Source organism: Phoca vitulina, unplaced genomic scaffold (assembly GCF_004348235.1).
Source record: "Phoca vitulina isolate PV1807 unplaced genomic scaffold, GSC_HSeal_1.0 scaffold20, whole genome shotgun sequence".
Classification (NCBI taxonomy): Eukaryota; Metazoa; Chordata; class Mammalia; order Carnivora; family Phocidae; genus Phoca; species Phoca vitulina.
The window spans coordinates 196,872-217,853 of record NW_022589723.1 but is presented as its reverse complement, the minus strand read 5'-3'; the positions used below and the strand labels follow the sequence as shown (position 1 = coordinate 217,853).

Here is a 20,982-nt window from a genome sequence, read left to right as displayed (position 1 = left end):
GGAGGAAATGAAGGAAGGAAGACCTGGAGAGAAGAGAAAGAAGATGAACATTGGAAGGAGGATCACCTAAAATGATTTTCTGGGATGAGTGCAGGGGAGTGTTCTCAGAGACAAGTAGAGAGCATCTGTAAACCTGTGGGGGGGTGGGGGAGGCTTTGAGTGCACGAAGATTTGGTGTTCTGGGCTAGGAGACAGGTTTCTCTTATTTGCTACCTGTTTCCTTTTTCTCAAAGAAAATGTGCTTCTGACATGGATACTCCTCTTGCTTCTCCTGATGGACCAGCCGGGCTTCTCTGAGGCCCACAGCTTCCTTCGTCAGCATGCTGACAGGCTCAAAGCCAAGCTCACTGCCAAGTACAAATGTTGCAATGATGAAGGCTCCAGGGCTGCCCGCTGAGAAGAGCTGTAAGAGCGTGTGTTCCCCAGCACAAGGCACCTCTGCGAGGGCCCGACTGTGAGATGTGTGAGGAAGCCTGACTTTTACAGGTGCCCGTTCAGCATCTTCTAAGCCACTCAATGCCATCTCTAGCCAGAGGCTTGCCCCCGCACGTTACTACCTTGGCATGACCTTCTGGAGGGATGTGAGCATGGTCTGTGTGGGGAAACAGCCAATTTGCTTGGAAGAATAGTCTCTGTACCCTCTCAGCAAGGGTGTGGGCTTGTGCTGCTCCACGCCCCTCCCCCCATTCCCACTCAGTCCTGGCTGGGCTGGATCCTCCTGCAGAGCCTGGAGTGCCTCACTGTCCCCTAGGTCCTAGCCCCTGACCCCTGATATTTGTTAGGGGTAGAAGGGAGCTGGGCTTGTCATGAGCCCCCTTTGGGACCATTAGTGCTTGTCTTAATTTGCCTTGTCCTGCCTGGAGACAGCGTGTTGATGCTAAATACTTTCCTGAGGTTTGGCCCCTTTTCTCCTTAAGATCTCACTCCCTAGGTCGGAAGAGAAGGTCAGAGGGAGGTTTGTGAGCCTGGTGTAGGCAGTTATACCCCAAGGATCTGCTGAGCCCATGAGCCCATTTTCCCACCTGCTGCTTTTTTTTTTTTTTTTAAGATTTTATTTATTTATTTGAGAGAGAGCGAGAGAAAGAGTGAGAGAACACAAGCAGGGGGAGTGGCAGGCAGAGGGAGAAGCAGATTCCCTGCTAAGCAGGGAGCCCGATGTGGGACTCAATCCCAGGACCCTGGGATCATGACCTGAGCTGAAGGCAGACGCTTAACCGACTGAGCCACCCAGGCGCCCCCACCTGCTGCTTTAATAAAACTCTCAAGGGCACTGACCGTGAATGGCTCTGAGTGTTTGGGTTGCTGCAACCTTCTCATCTGAGGGCAGGGACGGGGGGCAGTAACAGAGAGGGGATGCCGGGGAAACCTTCCTTTATAGAAACAAATCCCAAAGCTGTCAAAAACAGCGGCGGGTAGGAGTCTCACTGTCAGGAGATGGGAATGACATGGACCCACTCCAAGTGACACGGTCCCTTCTCAGACACCCCTCCTGCTGCCACAGCCCCTCTAAGCTGTGCTGCTTTGAAGACCTGTCTTGTGGCTGAGCAGATGATGCAAAGAAATGTTGGAAAGACCAAACTGATTACTAACAGAACAGGAAAATTAACCCAGAGGATATAATTAGCATAAAGCTTACAAAGTACAGATTCTCTAAGTTGTTCCATTCTACTGAGATACTTAAACTCTGGTCCAAAGGGATGAGGAAAAATACCCAACACATCTACTGAACATCCTCAGCATGCCAGAAACGTGTTCTACATGGGGGCGACTATACTGTGGAAGGGGCAGGAAAAGTGAGCGAGGACGGAAGATGTCTGCCCTGTATTTTATTTCCTCTAAAGAGCTTTCAGCTTTTAGAATCAATTCCTTTCTACCTCAGTGTAACATTCAAAATGTTTATCCTATCATTTCTATATTGTGTGGTCTTTTGGTTACTAGAGTTCTCACAAGGAAATTGGCAAGGAAAAATTTAGGTCCCATGAGTTCATTTTTTTTATTATTCATTCATTTATTTATTTTTTAAATAATCTCTACACCCAATGTGGGGCTCAAACTCATGACCCTGAGCTCAAGAGTTGCACACTACACCTACTGAGCCAGGCAGGAGCACCCCCATGAGTTCATTTTTAAATTTCAGCCTAAGGAGGGCAGAGTCTTTGCTGTTTGGCTCACTTTCTTTTGTCCTTTAAGTAGCAATTGCTTTTCTATAAGAGGAAAAATAAATCTAGATTCTTATTGCACACTATATGCAAAAATAAATTTCAGATGAAATAAAGATAAAAAAACACAAAAACTATAAAAATGTTAGAAGAAAATTTAGGACACTAGAAAATCTTGGGGTTGGGATAAGTTTACAGAGAAGCCCAGAATCCATAAAGAAAAACATTACTGCACAAAAATAAAAATTTTGGAATGAAAAGAAGACAGAATAAACACGAACAAATGGTACATTTGGAAGAAAATATTTGTACTCATATGAAGAGATGACTTTTTAATATACAAAGATCTCTTATGAATTGATAGGAAAAAGTCAACAACTCAATAGAAAAATAGGCACATGATATAAACAAATGATAGAAGAAGAATTCTCAATGGTAAGTAAATATAATAAAGGATACCCAATTTCTCTATTAGTCAGAGAAATTAAAACAAAATGAGCTGCCCAACAGACTGGCAAAAATTAGTTGATATGATCTAGTATAGGTGAGAATGGGCATTTATTCATATACACACAAACACACACATTATATTATATATATAGTTGGTATATACAATATATTATTATATTGTATTTATTCAACACAATGAATTAGGAGCATGAATTGTTACAACTTTGAGGGGAAGTAACACCTTAATATCTTCTAATATTAAAAGTATTGTATTATTGTATTATAATAATATTATATTATAATAATAAAAACTTGCTGGGACGCCTGGGTGGCTCAGTCATTAAGCGTCTGCCTTCGGCTCAGGTCATGATCCCAGGGTCCTGGGATTGAGCCCCACATTGGGCTCCCTGCTCCTTGGGAAGCCTGCTTCTCCCTCTCCCACTCCCCCTGCTTGTGTTCCCTCTCTCGCTGTGTCTCTCTGTCAAATAAATAAATAAAATCTTAAAAAATAATAATAGTAAAAACTTGCTAAGAGACTAGATCTTAATTATTCTAACCACTAAAGATAAATGATAATTATGTGACATTATAGAGGGGCTAATTATTACTGCAATGGCAATCATATAATATATAAATATATCGAATCAATATGTTGTACACCTAAAATTTACACAACGTTATATATGAACTATATTTCAGTTACCTGTCCCCCCCAGCTTCCCCCAAAACCCACATGTATTAATGATGGTTATATGAGTGTTCTGTGCAAGCTACTTTGACAAGAGTGTTACTTTAGGGAATGAATGTAATAGCTCTCCTTAAAAACACATGTAGGGGTGCCTGGGTGGCTCAGTCAGTTAAGCGTCTGACTTCAGCTCAGGTCATGATCTCAGGGTCCTGGGATCAAGCCCTGCATTGGGCTCTGTGCTCAGCAGGGAGTCCGCTTGAGATTCTCTCTCCCTCTGCCCCTCCCCCCACTTGTGCGTGCTCTCTCTCTCAAATAAATAAAATCTTTTTTTCCCCCAATAAATAAAATCTTTTTGGTCGAGTCCAATAAATAAAATCTTAAAACTACCCCCCCAAAGCACGTGTAATAAAGGTGTTTGTAAGAAAATAAAAGCTATGTGTCCCTTTTGATATTAAAAATTCAAACTTCTAAAATCTATTTATTTAGGGACTTTTTTTTTTTTTTAAAGATTTTTATTTATTTATTTGACAGAGAGAGAGACAGCGAGAGAAGGAACACAAGCAAGGGGAGTGTGAGAGGGAGAAGCAGGCTTCCCGCGGAGCAAGGAGCCTGATGTGGGGCTCGATCCCAGGACCCTGGGATCATGACCTGAGCCGAAGGCAGACGCTTAACGACTGAGCCACCCAGGCGCCCCTAAAATCTATTTATTTAAAAAGTACTAATATCTGAAGGTACATGCATTTGGATATTTATTTCAGCTTTGTTTTTAGTGGCAAAAACTCAAAACAATCTAAATATCCACCAAAGATGAATGATTAAATAAATTATAGAAACACATTCTGAAGAATATTGTGCAGCTATTCAGAAAGAATGGGTTGGATCCATATATACTGACCTGAAGGAGTGTAGATTATATATTGTAATGTGGAGAAGAGGAAAAGAAATTGTAAAATAATGTGGCTAGTCTGATTCCAAATTTGAAAAGGAGAAAAATCTATACATGCTTATTGGTATTTCTATACATTTCTGTAAACATAAAGGCTGCAACCAGTCTTTACCATAGTTACCTCAGGGCAGAGGGGGATTAATTTACTTAAAAAAACCTCTTTTGTGTTTTTAAACATGTTACAAAGAGCATGTACTACTTTTTCTTTTTTTTTAAGATTTTATTTTTAAGTTAGCTCTATACTTAATGTGGGGATTGAACTCACAACCCTGAGATCAAGAGTCACATGCTCTATAGACTGAGACAGCCAGACACCCACAAGCATGTACTACTTTTGTAATTTAATATGCACAAATGTGAGGGACATTGAGAAAAGTAAAATCAAATCAAATCAGAGGGTGGATATGTTCATGAGTGTGGAACAAAGGAAGGTTGGCAGGGGTAAAGAAGGGCAAATAAGTTATGCAGAGGAAGAATAATTGGTCGCCTGGGTGGCTCAGTGGGTTAAGCGTCTGCTTTCTGCTTGGGTCATGATCCCAGGGTTCTGGGATTGAGTCCTGCTTTGGACTCCTTGCTGAGCTGGGAGCCTGCTTCCCCCTCTGCCTGCCCCTGCTTGTACTTTCTCTCTCTCTCTCTGACAAATAAATAATAAAAAAAATCTTAAGAAAAAAACGAGAGGGTGCCTAGGTGGCTCAATAGGTTGGATGCCTGCCTTTGTTCATGGTCCCGGAGTCCTGGGATTGAGTCCCGTGTTGGGCTCCCTGCTCGGCAGGGAGTCTGCTTCTCCCTCTGCCCCTCACCCCACTCTCGTGCTCTCTCTCACTCTCTCCCTTAAATAGATAAATAAGGTCTTTAAAAAAAAAAAGAAAAAGAAAAAAGAGAGAGAAAAATCAAATAGAAAAAAATGACCCTGTGGGCGCCTGGGTGGTTCAGCTGGTTAAGCGTCTGCCTTCAGCTCAGGTCATGATCCCAGGGTTCTGGGATCGAGCCCCAGGTCGGGCTCCCTGCTCAGCGGGGAGTCTGCCTCTCCCTTTCCTTCTGACCTCTCCACCACTTGTGCTCTCTCTCTCTCTCTCTCAAATAAATAAAAATAAAATCTTAAAAAAAAAGAAAAAGAAAAAAATGACCCTGAAGGAAATAGAGATTCCATAAACAGAAGAGAATGAAAAATAACTGGCAACTTAACTTTAATTAATACATTTAGAGAGACCAATGCATAAAACAAGGACAGTATGAGATGATACAGAATAATCAGAGAATAATAGTTCTTTTTTTTTAAGATTTTATTTATTCATTTTGAGAGAGAGAGACAGAGAGCATGTGTGAGCAGGGGGAGGGGCAGAGAGAAAGGGAGAGGGAGAGAATCTCTAGCAGACCCCTTGCTGAGTGTGGAGCCCAAGGTGGGGCTTGATTCCACCACTAGAAGATCATGACCTGAGCTGAAACCATGAGGCCAGTGCTTAGCCAACTGAGCCACCCAGGCGCCCCTAATAAGAAATAGTTTTGTTTTGTTTATTTTAGGATTTTATTTATTTATTTGAGAGAGAGAGTGAGTAAGAGACAGAAAGAGAGAGAGAGCAGGCGCATGAGCAGGGGCGAGTGGCAAAGGGCGAGGGAGAAGCAGACTCCCCGATGAGCAGGGAGCCTGATGTGGGACTCGATCCCAGGACCCTGGGATCATGACCTGAGCCGAAAGCAGACGCTTAACCGACTGAGCTACCCCGGCGCCCCAAGAAATACTTTTTAAAAATGAAAATGTGATTGGTGAAATGAAAATTTTATTGGAAGGGGCCGATAAACTCAAGCAAATTGCTCAGGAGACAGAATAAAAAGTCACAGATGACAAATAGGAGTGAAAAAGATAAAGATAGGATGACTCTTAGCAGTCCAACATTTTATTAATAGGTGTTCTAAGGAGAATAAAGAAAATAGAGAGGAGCAAATTATCAAGGATATAATAAAATAAAATAAAATAAAATAAAATTTCTCAGAGCTGAAGGGAGACCCAAAATTTCAAAATCAAAGTGTTTACTAAACTGGGAGCAGGAGAAATGAAATAAGATTTAGACACATTGTAAAATCTCAGAATATTGAAGATACAAAGGAGATAGTAAAAGCCTCCAGAGAGATTGCCAACAAGGTAATGAGAATTAGACTAGCATCAGAATTTAATTTTTACTATTATTATTTTTAAAAATTAAAAAAAATTTTAAATATTTATTTATTTATTTATTTTAAAGATTTTATGTATTTGACAGAGAGAAAGAGCACAGGCAGGGGAAGTGGCAGGAAGAGGGAGAAGCAGGCTCCCCACTGAGCAGGGAGCCTGATGTGGGGCTCGATCCCAGGACCCCAGGATCACGACATGAGCCAAAATCAGATGTTCAACCGACTGAGCCGCCCAGGTGCCCCTATTTTTTTAATTTTTTTTTTATTTTTAAGTAATCTCTACACCCAACATGGGGCTTGAATTTACAACCCCAAGGCCAAGGGTTGCAGTTTCTACCGACTGAGCCAGCCCGCGTCAGACTTTTAATTAGCAACACTGGATGCCAGATGACAACTAAAACAAGGTCTTCAAAGACAGCATTGATTTTCAGCTTAGAATTCCATACTCATCCAAATATTTAATTAAGTGTAAGGGCAGAATAAGGACATCTTTTTTTTTTTTTTTAAATAAGCCCTATACCCAGTGTGGGGCCTGAACTCAACATTCTAAGATCAAGAGTTGCTGGCTCTACCAACAGAGCCAGCCAGGTGCCCCAAAGATGATTTTATGTAGAGGCCGCTTTTAGGCAAACAGGCTTGAGCGCTGGAATGTAGAAAGGGCCACAGCGACCCCCTGGCTGAATGCAGACAGGCCCATCAGACGCCCCACCTCAAAATCTCCAGAGGCCCTCACTGACCAATGGGCTACTTACAACCAGGCACAGTTACCAAAAACGGGAAAATTCCATACATCAAATCCTCCTCACTTCCCCCTTTAAAAACAGCCCCTACCTGGGGCGCCTCAGTACAGGCTCTCTGCTCAGCGGGAAGCCTGCTTCTCTGTCTCACAATCTCCCCGCTTGTGTTCCTTCTCTTGCTATTTCTGTCAAATAAATAAATAAAATCTTTAAAAAAAACCCAAAAAAACAACAGCCCCCACCCACTGCCCCGCCTCTGCTGTCCTCCCTGCAGCCTCCTCAAAGTGTATTCAATAAACTATCTCCTTTGTTCTTTTTTTTTTTAAGTTTTTATTTATTTATTTGGCAGAGAGAGAGCAGGAGAACGCAAGAGGGAGAGGGAGAAGCAGGCCCCCTGTTGAGCAAGGAACCCGATGCGGGGCTGCATCCCAGGACCCTGGGATCATGATCTGAGCCCAAGGCAGCCACTTAACCAACTGAGCCACCCAGGCGTCCCTGTCTCCTTTGTTCTGCATCAGGTGAATTCTTTCACCTCTTAGGCCATTGGCTTCCACCTGATCATTGCCCCACATTTGGGGGTCCCCATCCTCTCGGGAGAGACATCACATTTAGATACCACATTTTAGATGTTAGGATTCAGGAGTTTTACAATCTATATGCTGTTTCTTTGAAAGTTAGGTTCTAACATCCATTCTGTAAAATGAACATGAAAAACAAAAAAAACTGGCACAGAATTCAGGTAACAGAGGATCCGATGCGTAAGAAAGACCCAGGATGAGAGCTGTGGCAGACCAGGAGAGCAACCAGGACAGCCTGGGAGGGAGGGTGGGGGACTCAAAGGGAGTTCTCTAGGGGAAAAAGAGAATTCCTTAGAATAGATAGAATGACTAAGAGTTTGTCAAAACTTGAGGATAAAGGAATGGAGAGCGAGAAGACAAGAAAGATAACCAACTAAAATGTGTAGTCATACATTCTTAACTGGCTAGATGAGCAGTATTTACACAGTCATAATGTAATACTCTTTAGGTAAATGCTTTTTAATGGTTTTCTATATTTGGAATCACCATAGACAGAGTAACAAAGGTCTACTGAAGGTTATGGGATAGAATATAAATATTATCAATTCTGACAGTTAAGAAGTACAGATGACAGAAGATGGGAGGTGTAAGGTAAAGAGGAGGTGGAGGGAAGGGCAGGGTTTCTGTCTTCTTTTATAAAGTGAATGGGCAAAAGATTTAACTATATTCATTCACTAATTCCACAAGTACTTATTGAATGCCTGCTATGTTCCGTACACTCTTATTTTTTTAAAGCTCTACACCCAACATGGGGCTTGAACTCAAAACTGAGATCAAGAGTGGCATGCTTTGCTAATGGAGCCAGCCAGGCGCCCCTCCAGGCACTCTTCTTAGTGCTGGAGATTCAGTGGTGAACAAAACAGGCACAAAGCTTTGCCTACTTACAAAAGCAGTGATAGGAGAGTTACACTGACAACTCTAGTCTTACGTGGACAATGGATGGTAATTTGGTAAACAGGGCATCCCCAAATTGCAGAATGGAGTACATCCCAGGTATGGCAGTCATGGAGGGGCCACTGGGATCTCCCCTCAAGAAAGAAATAAGCTAGGGGGTGCCTGGGTGGCTCAGTTGGTTAAGCGCCTGACTCTTGGTTTCAGCTGAGGTCATGATCTCAGGGTCATGAGATGGAGCCCGTGTTGGGCTCTGTGCTCAGCAGGGAGTCAGCCTGGGATTCTCTCTCTCTGCCCCTCCCCCCTTCTCTCTCACTCTCCCTCTCTCTAAAAATAAATAAAATCTTAAAAAGAAAAAAAAAAAAAGAAATAGGCTAGTATACACCTCCCAGTGAGAAAATAAATCTCCCCCCCTCAGAAAAGGGAAGAGGACATTGAGGTTTCTATATGGTCAGGTATTTTAATTCAGATTCTGCAGGAAGTAGACTCTAAGCTAGAATCAGAACAGCAGGCCCAGAGAGAGAAGGAAGGAAGACGGGATAGGAAGAGCTTCACCCTGCAGGCAGTTCTGAGAAGGTCTCAGGTAGGTGACCTGAAGAGGGTCTCAGGCAGGTGGAGTTGGGCAGAAATAGCTTGACCCTAGTGCCCCCATTACCTTCAGTCACTGGCTGGGGACAGCCTGGTTTCAACGCTGCAGTGTCCCAAAGACTGGTAATGGCACCTCGTGCAGCTGATTTCTAGAAAATCATCCATTTTATCCCATATGAAACCCAAGAAAGTTGAGAAGCTTTTAAGCATCTGCCTAAGATGACTTCCAAGATTAGATTTTTTTCCCTCTGGAGTATTTACTTACTTCCAGTTATTCAATCAAACACAATCAAAATTTCTTCTAGGTGCTGGGGTGAAGGGATTTTGCAAATGTAATTAAGGTCCCAAATGAAATGATCTTAAAAAAGGAAGATTATTCTCTGTGGGCCTAGATTAATTGGGTGAGCCCTTAAAAAGGACTGGATTCTTCATAGAAAGAGAGATTTGAAACATAAGAAGGATTCCAGGTGAGGAAGAGTCTGTTTTTGGCTCTAACCATGGAAGGGGCCCCACGGCAAAGAATTCGGATAGCCTCTTGAGGCTGAGAGCGCCCACTAGCTGACAGCCCTCAAGGGAACAGGGACCTAAGTCCTGTCATGGCAAGGAACTGAATTCTGCCACAACCCTGTGAGCCTAGAAGAGAACCCCGACCTCCAGATGAGAATGCAGCTCAGGGACACCTGGATTTCAGCCTGGTGAGATCCTGAGCAGAGAACCAAGTCAGGCGGTGCTTGCATTGTGGACCTCCAAAACTGTGAGCTAATAAATGGGCTTAGTTTTAAGCTGCTGAGTTTGTGATCCCTTGTTATGTAGCGATTGAAAACTAACATGTTGCCCATCATAGTAGATTCAATGCAAACTTCTTTATTTTTTTTTTTAAAGATTTTATTTATTCATTTGGGAGAAAGGGAGAGTGAGAGAGAGAGATCAGGAGCAGGGGGGAAAGGTAGAGGGAGAAGCAGACTCCCCCCTGAGCAGGGAGTCCAACACAGGGCCCGATCCCAAGGCCCCAGGATCATGACCCAAGCCCAAGGCAGACATCCAACTGACTGAGCCACCCAGGCGCCCCTAAATGCAAACTTCTTATGTAGTTTCCAAGGTTTCCCATGATCTGACCCTTGCCTGCTCTTGTGTTGTGACCGTGTACTCTCTCCCCATGCACTACTCTTCAACAACATACCCTTTCTTTTCAAACATGCCAAACTCTTTTCCACCCCAGAGCCTTAAATTGTACTAGCCTTTCCCTCTTTTTCCTGAGATTTTCAAAGCTATGGTTTTCAAAAAATCTTTTATTATGGACATTTCCAAAATACATGAGTAATGAGAGTAGCAGAATGAAACCCTATGTTCAGCCAGCTTCAATGAACATATGGCCTATCTTTTTCATCTATAGTCCTCCTCACTCTTCCCCTGCCCTGTGTGTTATTGTCTTTTTATTTTTCACATATAACATTTCCCAGCTTAACCATTTTTAGGTGTACAGTTCAGTAGTGTTACGTATATTCACACTATTGTGCAACCATCTCCAGAACTCCTTTCATCCTGCAGAACTGAAACTCTATACCTATTAAATAATTCCCCACTCTCCCTTCTCCCCAGCCCCTGGCAACCACCATTTTACTTTCTGTCTCTAGGAATTTGACGATTCTAGGTATTCATATAAGTGGAATCATACAGTATTTGTCTTTCTGTGACTGGCTTATTTCACCTAGCAAAATATGTTATAGATTCATCCATGTTGTAACATGTGTCAGAATTCCTTTCTATTTCTTTATTTATTTTAAGATTTTATTTATTTATTTGAGAGAGAGAGTGAGCACAAGCAGGCCAAGGGGCAGAGGGAGAGGAAGAAATAGACTCACTGCTGAGCAGGGAGCCCGATACGGGACTCGATCCCAGGACCCTGGGATCATGACCTGAACTGAAGGCAGATGCTTAGCCCACTGAGCCACCCAGGTGCCCCATAATTCCCTTCTTTTTAAAAGGCAGTGTAATACCACATTTTGTTTATCCATTCATCCATCAATGGACGTTTAGAAAAAAAAATGGGCACTTGGCTTGCTTTCATCTTTTAGCTATTGAGAACACTGTTGCAAATAGCTCTTTGAGACCCTGCTTTCAATTCTTTTGGGTGTGTACCCAGAAATGGGATTGCTGAATCAGTTGGTAATTCTACTTTTAATTTTTTTTTTAAGAACCACCATACTGTTGTCCATAGCACTTGTACCATTGTTCATTCTAATATACAATGGCCAAGCAGCCTACAGTGACTTTTTTTTTTTAAGATTTTATTTATTTGAGAGAGAGAGAGAGAGAGCACAAGCGGTGGGGAGGGGCAGGGGGAAAGGGAGAAGCAGGCTCCCTCCCAAGGAGCCCGACTCAGGGCTTGATCTTAGGACCCTGGGATCATGACCTGAGCCAAAGTCAGACACTTAACCAACTGAGCCACCCAGGTGCCCCCAGTCTGCAGGGACTTGAAACTGACACCAGCCCCTCCTGCAAGCTCCTGCCCTGGATAGCAGCCTCAGAGTCACCGAAAAATGTAAGTTCCTGATATAAATTCCCCAGCAGCCCTTGTGATCAACAGTCTCCCCTGCCTCCTAGCACCTTCCCTTCCTGTAGCTTTTAGATAAGACTCTTCTGCAGCTTACTAAAATCTTGCTCTTTTGGTTTGGATCGATCAATCTGGCTTTCATCTGAGAACCCCAAAACACTCCACTTACAGACCTGAATAGAGACATGTGCCCCAGGTCCTGCCTCTCTCTGCACTCTGCTTTGACCTCCCCATGAGGCCCTTGAGGCACTGGGTAATTCCTCCAGGTCCTGTGAGTAATAAACTGCTCTATTTCAATTCCTCTTGTAGTCTGTTTTTTTTACAACTTACCATCCACCACCCTGTGCTCCACTTAATAAGTGTTAATTTAACAATTTCATAGTAGAGCCCAATCTACTTTTTAAACAAACATTTGCCTCAGAATCATTCCATTTTGATCTGTATTTTTATTATATACTTATGGATCATTTTTTAAAAAGATTTTATTTATTTGACAGAGAGAGACAGAGATAGCAAGAGAGAGCACAAGCAGGGAGGAGAGGAAGAAGCAGGCTCCCCGCCGAACAGGGAGCCCAACGCGGGGCTCGATCCCAGGACTCTGGGATCATGACCTGAGCCAAAGGCAGAGGCTCAACCGACTGAGCCACCCAGGCACCCCACTTACAGATCTTTTTAATGTTATTTGGTTAATTGTTAAGACAACAGGTATGATAGCATTGTGTTAAGCACCTGAGAAAATAGAAACAAGATGTACAATAGCCTTTAGAAATATTTTTGGTTTATGAGCTATAGATTTAAGTTTATTTTTGTAATTCATGGTTTAACCATTTTATTTATTAAATATTTTGAAAGATTAAGATATGTCATAGTAATGTTCCAGTTTAAGGAGTTGATATCCAGTATATTGTTTGTTTTCTGAACTAAATATTGAGAAATTGTGTCACTCAACTTCATCCAAGGGTAAATGGTTAGTTTCTGGTCTCCAATTAGGTGACCCTGAGTCCTTTGGAAATGAACATTTACATGACCAAACTATTGATTTTGAGACTTTGCTTTCTAGACATGATTTGATCACATGGATAAAGCAACCATCCAATATGAAAAGCTGGAGAATGAGGCAGAATCATAACAGGATAATATTGGAAGTGCTAAAGGGTTAAAACAAGAGATAATGCACAAAATTTACCCAAATTGATTAGGCCCCGGCCAACTTAATGAAAGTTTGTTAAGGTCACAAATCTAAATTGATATGCAGTACAAATTTGGTTATATTATTTTGGTGCCCTGATTAATTGCCTTATTTTCTTTTTTTAAAGATTTATTTATTTGAGAGAGAAAAAGAGAGAGAGAGAGCACATGCATGAGTGGGGGGGAGGAGCAGAGGGAGAGAACTTTCAAGAGGCAGATGCCCACAGACTGAGCCATCCAGTGGAAAATTTAATATTAAACTTTACTTTTAGGCATGGGGGAATTTATTTTTTATTTTTTATTTATTTATTTTTTTTTTAAGATTTTACTTATTTATTTAACAGAGAGAGACACAGCAAGAGAGGGAAAACAAGCAGGGGGAGTGGGAGAGGGAGAAGCAGGCTTCCCGTGGAGCAGGGAGCCTGATGTGGGGCTCGATCCCAGGACCCTGGGATCATGACCTGAGCTGAAGGCAGATGCCTAACGACTGAGTCACCCAGGCGCCCCTAGGCATGGGGGAATTTATTATTGAGACATTTGAAAAGACTTTATTGCCTTTTTGTGGAGAGGGATTGTTTAATTTTGTTCAGTTTGTGAAAGGACCAGTTTGTTATTTCTTCAGAAGGCAAGGTAGAGTAAGCACTTGAGTTCCTCCCCACATCACATAATGGCTTTAGGAAGTCCCCAGAGCCAGCCTGTTAACACGCACTCAGCAGGACATCTATAGTTTCTCTTCGAACACTAGCTCCTGAGGTATATATCCAATTGGAACAGAACAGAAAAACATTCTCCCATCAAAAGCTCTATAGTCCATCTTAAGCTTGACCAATGTAAGCCTAGGAGCTGAAAAGCCCATTAGATGCTTTTGTTCTAGGAATCCTCTGAATGTCTAAGTGTGCCAGCTTTTGTTATCTTCTGAGTGACCGTGGTCTCACTTTCTGTTGTTGGAGCAGCTGAGAGTTGTTTATCTGAAGGGGACACCAAGGAACTGCTAGAAAGTAGTATTTCACTTAAAACTGTGTTTGATCTTATTGTATGGATATTATATGGCTACATAAAAGAGAAAAACAAGAAGAAAAAATAAAAGTCTCACTGAAATGTAAGCATTAGAATAAACTGTAGACACTTTCAAACCTTACTCTTCGTCCCGGGGGCTCCTATCATTCTCTTCAGGGCTAGCTTTACCTCTTGGTTCCGCAGCGTATAGATGAGGGGGTTGAGGAAAGGGGTGATGGCTGTGGGAAATAAGGCAGCAGCCCCATCCAGGGGGCTGTTGGTTTCAGGCCGAAGGTAGATGAAGGCACAGGGCACATAGTAGACAGTGACCACGGTTACATGGGCTCCACAGGTTGAAAAGGCCCGGCGCCGCCCATCATTTGTACGGATTCTCAGGATGGCCTGAGTGATCTGTACATAGGAGAGGAGGATCAGGGAGAAGCAAGTGGCAACCACCACTCCAATGTCCACAAAGGTCACCTGTTTGTTGACTGTTGTATCAGCACAGGCTAGCCTTAAAACTGCAGGGATGTCACAGAAGAAATAATCTACCTGGTTGGGCCCACAGTAGGGCAGGCGGAAGGTCAAGGTGGCCTGGATAGACCCATGGATGGACCCTGCCACCCAAGCTCCAGCCACGAGGATGGTGCATAACCTGCCATTCATGAGCACAGGGTAGCGCAGGGGCCGGCATATTGCCAGGTGCCTGTCGTAGGCCATCAAGGTGTAGAGGAAGCACTGGGTGCTGCCCAGGAAGTGATAGAAATAGAGTTGAGCCACACAACCACCAAATGGGATGGGTTTAATGCCTAAAGTGAAGTTCATCATGAGGCGAGGGACAATGATGGTAGAGATGCCCATGTCAATGATGGAGAGAACACCAAGAAAGATGTACATGGGACGGGCATGGAGCTGCGGGTCCACCGAGACAGTGACTAGAATAAGCAGGTTTCCCAGCTGAGTCAAGATGTAAATTAGCAAAAAGAACACAAACAGGAACGTTCTTAGCCCGAGAGGGTAGGGAATTCCTGTGAGAATGAACTCAGTCAACAATGTGCTGTTGACTTTTTCCATCCTCTGGAGAGATCTTACCTAGAGAATGGACAAAACAAGAGTTAGCATGGAAGTGAGAGGGAAGTGAGGAAGAACTGGAGAAAGATATCGTAAAACCGGGGACAATGGTAGAGAAGTTCTTTTCTCATGTGTAGAGAAGACAAATAGGGGGAAGTATGCTCTATGGCAGGAGTTGGCCTGTTTAGTAAATAGAGTTTTACTGGAACACAGCCGTGCTCCGTTATTTATATATTGTCTGTAGCTGCTTTGGTGTTCTGATGGCAGAGTCGAGTTGTTGCGTTTGGCCCGCAAAGCCTAAAATATTTACTCTCTGGGACTTTACAGAAAAATTTGCTCCTAGGAGTTTGCACCCAAACACTTTTGCTAAAGATTAAGGGTTTACTGGAAAGGACTTGTGTGGGCAATCTTAGATGCTCTGCCAGTTCAGAAACCTCCAGAATCCACTGGCTCATTCTTATCTCTGCCAGGACATAAACTTACACAGAGTGGGGAGTATGCAAAAAGGAAATGAGGAAATTCTTTATCTCCTCTTGTAGTAGAGGGAATGGAATAGAATTTTGATTAAATGGCTAGCTGTATGTGACAGGTCTTGATGCTATGCAAGTCTACTCTCTAAGTTCTTTTTTTTTTTTTAAAGATTTTATTTATTTATTTGATGGAGAGAGACACAGCTAGAGAGGGAACACAAGCAGGGGGAGTGGGAGAGGGAGAAGCAGGCTTTCCGCAGAGCAGGGAGCCCGATGCGGGGCTCAATCCCAGGACCCTGAGATCATGACCTGAGCCGAAGGCAGATGCTTAACGACTGAGCCACCCAGGCGCCCCCAAAAAATAAATCTTAAAAAAATAAAGGAAGAGGGGCGCCTGGGTGGCTCAGTCGTTAAGCGTCTGCCTTCGACTCAGGTCATGATCCCAGGGTCCTGGGATCAAGCCCCACATCGGGCTCCCTGCTCTGCAGGAGGCTTGCTTCTCCCTCTCCCACTCCCCCTGCTTGTGTTCTCTCTCTCTCTGTCAAATAAATAAATAAAACCTTAAAAAAAAGAAAAGAAAAGAAAATCATTGTTCCATCACATACACCTAACACTCCCACACCTTAAAAAAAAAAAAGGAAGAGAATGCCCATGAGGCTGTAAACATATAAGTAAAGTTGTGGTTGGTACTTGGTGCTATGTATTTCAGTGTCTTTGTATATAATAATGTAGCCTTGGGATATGGTAAAGGAAGAGAGGAGAAAAGGAAGCAAAGAGGGATGCCTGTAGTGAGATGTCAGAGATGAGAGGAAAAGCAAGGATGACGGAGAGGAGGAGAAATGGCTAGAGTAGGGCTCTCAGTGTGGAGGAGTTATTTTAAATTTTTGGTCCAACCTCTTGATTGGCATTTCACCACCTGACGAAAAAGGTTGATTAATGACCTTTTAAAACTCCCCTTAGTTGTATGATCCTCCAATATCTAAGCTCATGGCTTAAGGTAAAATGTTAAAGAAATTGAAATGGATAGATGGATTGATTTTGCTCTGGAATGATTCCTGTCACTCAGAAGGAAGGGAGTGAGATTAACAGAGAAGTCAGGAGCTCTCTGATCAATGATTCCCTCTAACTTCACTCCTGTGCTCTGGCTCAAATGAATGTGAAGAGCAGGGAAGTGGCAACCTTGAGTAAGATGTCATGGACATGTGGTCCTGCTGCTGGCTGGAAACACTAAATGTGAATATTGTAATGGAACTGGGTCATCAGTTTGCCTCTTAGTTCTGAGAATGTTTCACAGCTCCACTGGGTTTTCATTTCCTTATTGAGGTTCTGAGGATGGGGAATGAAACTCTGGACCCAATTCTGGAAAACTTACCAATAATGGGTAGTTCTACTCAATCCTTACATTAAACACTTAACTCTAAAACTTCTGTATCCATGCCCTGTCAAAGCTTAGCTCTTATTATTTAACGATCTCTTATAGTACTTTAAAAAGGCAGCAGTAAATCCTTCTACCCATGTCGTGTTTTTTTTTTTTTTTCCCCCCTGAAGTGACTAGAATGGCAGTTGTGATTAAAAAAAAAAAAAAATTTTAGTTGCAGGAAATCAGTGATGGTTGACCTTCAAAAAGTCGACCACAGAGCTCTTCTGGATGCCAGGGCTACAGACACTGGCCTCTTCACCCCCCAGCTATAGAAACTGCAGAGGGTTTAAGCTCCCATACAAGCTCCTTGAGACATTCATGACTCCTCAATAGCAGTCCTGGCCTGAATGAGCTCAGGTGGTTTCTCTGGTGGTTGTCATGGGATGCTATAGTTTTTTGGGGTCACAGAGGTCTGATGTTAAATCTGCAGATTTAGAAGCCTGATTTGGTCAGTTCTCCCTAGAGGAATCAGGCCCTCAGAAACCAATTCACATTATTCAATACCTGAGAGAATGACTTGTAAATCAAACAACCAGTCTGTTAATTTACCGTGGGAGATCTCACTCCCATGGCTGAAACAGTGTGCTTACTACCCACGGCAATCACTTACTAATATCAAGGTCTCTGGAAATCAAATTATGAATCAGATGCGTATTTCTAAGTTTTGAATCAGAGCAAAGGGTATTTGATGGGACACACTTAATTTAGGCTGTGATAGGTATTAACGAATTATGCCTGGTAAATTACACAGTACCTTCATCTACAGGGATTCTTTAATCTTGCCTTCAGATACAATATTTTTTTTTTTCTTCTGGGAAGTAGTGGTGTTATATTGACAAAGTTTTATTCTTTTCTTCCTGAGTTTAATTTCCCTAATCATTTTTCCTCATTTGTTTTCCATACTGTTTTCCTGTTTGTAATAGGGGATGTTCTCTGAATTAGTCTCTAGGAATTGTTATTTCTTTGGGCCAAATTTGCTGTAGATAGGGAATTGCAGTCCACATGGAATTCTGTGTGCCAATTCTTGTTGTATTCAATTAGAGAGAATAGTATTTCCTAATCTTGCCCTTAAATTTTAGATCCATCTTTTTCTTTCCTCCATTTTTTTTTGAGTAAGCTCCACACCCAATGTGGGGCTTGAACTCACAACCCCGAGATCAAGAATTGCATGCCCTCCTGACGAGCCAGCCAGGTGCCTAGATCCATCTTAATGGGAGCAATGAGGGGATGGGATGTAATTTTATTTGTACTACTGTCCTTATTAGGCGTGATGTCATTCCAGGTGCAGTTAAGTTTTCCTCCATTTCTTTAACAAGTTTTTCACCCATTTAATAAGTTTTTCCTCATTTAGCTATAAAGATTAATAGGACGGCTTCCTTTTTGCCTCTGATCTGTTATGACCATCTTCCTTGTGGCACTGCCATTATCCTAGATCTCCAAGTATAAACCTTGGTATTCACTGGATGAACTTCTACTTACTCTGAGTCATTAATAACCCAGAGGTAGCTCTGACATGCATTAAATCCTCTTAATAAAAAAAGTGCAGAGAAAAAGAAGAGTGTGGCACAAAGAGAAAGGAACAGGACAGTCATGAAATCTTCATGGATTAGGGTGATAGGAACTCCCAGAATGATGGCATGTTACATCTGTGTATGTTCCTATGAACCTCAGAGGAGTTAAATGACAGAGGAGTCCCACAGCTGTATAGTGTTAGAGTAAGGACCCTGATTAGGTTTTACGGTTTCCAGTTCAGTAGTATTTCTACATTTTTTTTTAAAGATTTTATTTATTTGACAGAGACACAGCGAGAGAGGGAACACAAGCAGGGGGAGTGGCAGAGGGAGAAGCAGGCTTCCCGCGGAGCAGGGAGCCCGATGTGGGGCTCGATCCCAGGACCCTGGGATCATGACCTGAGCCGAAGGCAGACGCTTAATGGCTGAGCCACCCAGGCGCCCTGTATTTCTACACTTTCTTAACAAATAAGCCAAAATGATTTAGTAGATCATGTTATTTCAGGACGCTAAATCATTAGACGTTTTTAGAACTCATTGGAAATATTAATCCCCAGGGTCCTGAGGCCATAGCTTTGTCTGTGATCTGAATAACAATTTTAAGAGTTTGATGGTTCATTCTGTCAAAGATTCTAAACTGGTGTTGCTGCTCCATTTCTAAACCTAGATGTAAAATTAAGTGCAATTTCTAAAATCAAACAAGAGTCAATATTTGTTAGTATGAATCTGTGAAGTGGACCATCTCCTTTCCTTGTCGGGTATTCTAGCACACTGAGCCTTTCTTTGGAAAGTAGACCATTGCCTGGGGGCTTAGCAGTATTTTCATTTTACAGAGATTTAGAGTGTGAAGGTATTTATGCAGTGTGTTTTTGAATTGTGATAGGATAGCAAATATAAAAAGTCATCTAATATAAACAAGTTTAAAAAGATATGGGAATTTTTAGTGGATCACAAAAGGATTATATACACCTATAAAGTTGATCATTAAAAATTTGTTAGTGACTGATTTGCCCAAGGAATCAGGTATCTTTTCTAATGGGGCAAAGGGCACAGGCTTGACCCCATTTTGGCAGATGATTTTTGCTTAATTCTGGTCCCAAATACATACCTAACTCTAGTCACCTATCTCTCAAATAACCATGAAGTAAATATAAACCAACCAACCAACCAACCAGTTTTTTTTTTTTTTTAATATAATCAACTCAATAGACTTTCTTTTAATTTATAAAAAGCATCTCAGGGGCATCTGGCTGGCTCAGTCGGTTAAGTGTCTGACTTCAGCTCAGGTCATGATCTCAGGGTCCTGGGATTGAGCCCTGTGTTGGACTCCCTGCTCAGCAGGGAGTCTGTTTCGTCCTCTGATCTCCACAGCACCCCCACCCCCACTCAAGTTCTCTCTCAAATAAATAAATAAAATATTTTTTTAAAAAAGCATCTCAAGTATTTAGAAAACTTAGATGATCTATTGCCAGTTTCTGAATTTTCTAATAAGACACATAAATTGGAAAATGATCTAGAAGAACAACATTAGAATGAATATATACATATGCAATGAGATGAGAAAAATTTGAATTACTAAGTCTGAGAAATGAGATAAAACATTTCCATTAACATGTAAAACCCTTGTTAAAGCAATGAATTTGATGTGTCTAACATATTCACGAACATAGAAATGAGATTACAATTTTACTTGTATCCATTCTGTCTTACAGGTGGGGGAAGGGACCTGATAAGGAACAAACAGCAAGGAGCAGATATGAAACCACCACAGAACTCAAGATAGTCTTACCTTCTCTGGTTGGTATGCAATCTAGGCAGTGAATGAACCTCTGAAGAAAGGTAGCTTTGGATAAATATGTAACCAATAAAAGTCTTGTGGAAATAGTATTATCTTGATAATAAAGTAGCTAAATGGTAGCTGCATAGTCTTAACAGTAGTAAAGAAAATTTCTGTGAGAACAGAAAAAGAAATCTATTGAATAGATAAGGAAAGACATTGAGAGATGAAGTGACTGAGAGTGGAGAAATCCTTTGCACAGTGTTTGGACCCAACATTTATCTATATCTGAAATTTACTCTGTGTTCATCTATATTTGGGAGTATCTTCCTTTTATCTTCCTCTCTTTTCAGCTCTTCACATCAGTGTTCAAATCCTGTGGGTGATGATTAATTCTGGAAAATGGGACAAAACAATGGCAGGTGTTACTTGGGGGAGAGAGAATCCCCTTCACCTGGAGGTGTCAGTATCCACAGAAAACCCTCTTTCAGTCTGAGAGATGGGATATAAATCTGTTCCTAGAGAGATTTCAATGGTTTTGGATCCCACAGGGTCAACAGTAGTTGTTGTGAAGAGCTCATGGCAGAAGACCTAATTAGTCAGTTCTGGCTGGATCAAAATGAAGGACCAAATTACTGAGAGTTGATTTATTTGCTTGTTTATTTGTAAACGTCCTCTTCCAATTGCCTTATGCTGGGGGAAGAGCTGTGGCCCTCAGTGAAGGTAACTGCTAAGGTTGGTCTCCCTTGTGTTCTGTTACTTCTTTTATTTTCCCCAGTCGATTACCGT

General features: G+C 42.1%; 1 protein-coding gene across 1 annotated transcript; it reads right to left on the bottom strand.

The window, feature by feature from the left end:
- Positions 1 to 14,076: 14,076 nt before the first annotated feature.
- Positions 14,077 to 15,018, bottom strand: LOC116640186 (olfactory receptor 10G3). The gene has a single exon (XM_032416975.1). The coding sequence runs from the start codon at positions 15,016 to 15,018 to the stop codon at positions 14,077 to 14,079; it is 942 nt and encodes a 313-aa protein (XP_032272866.1).
- Positions 15,019 to 20,982: the final 5,964 nt, after the last annotated feature.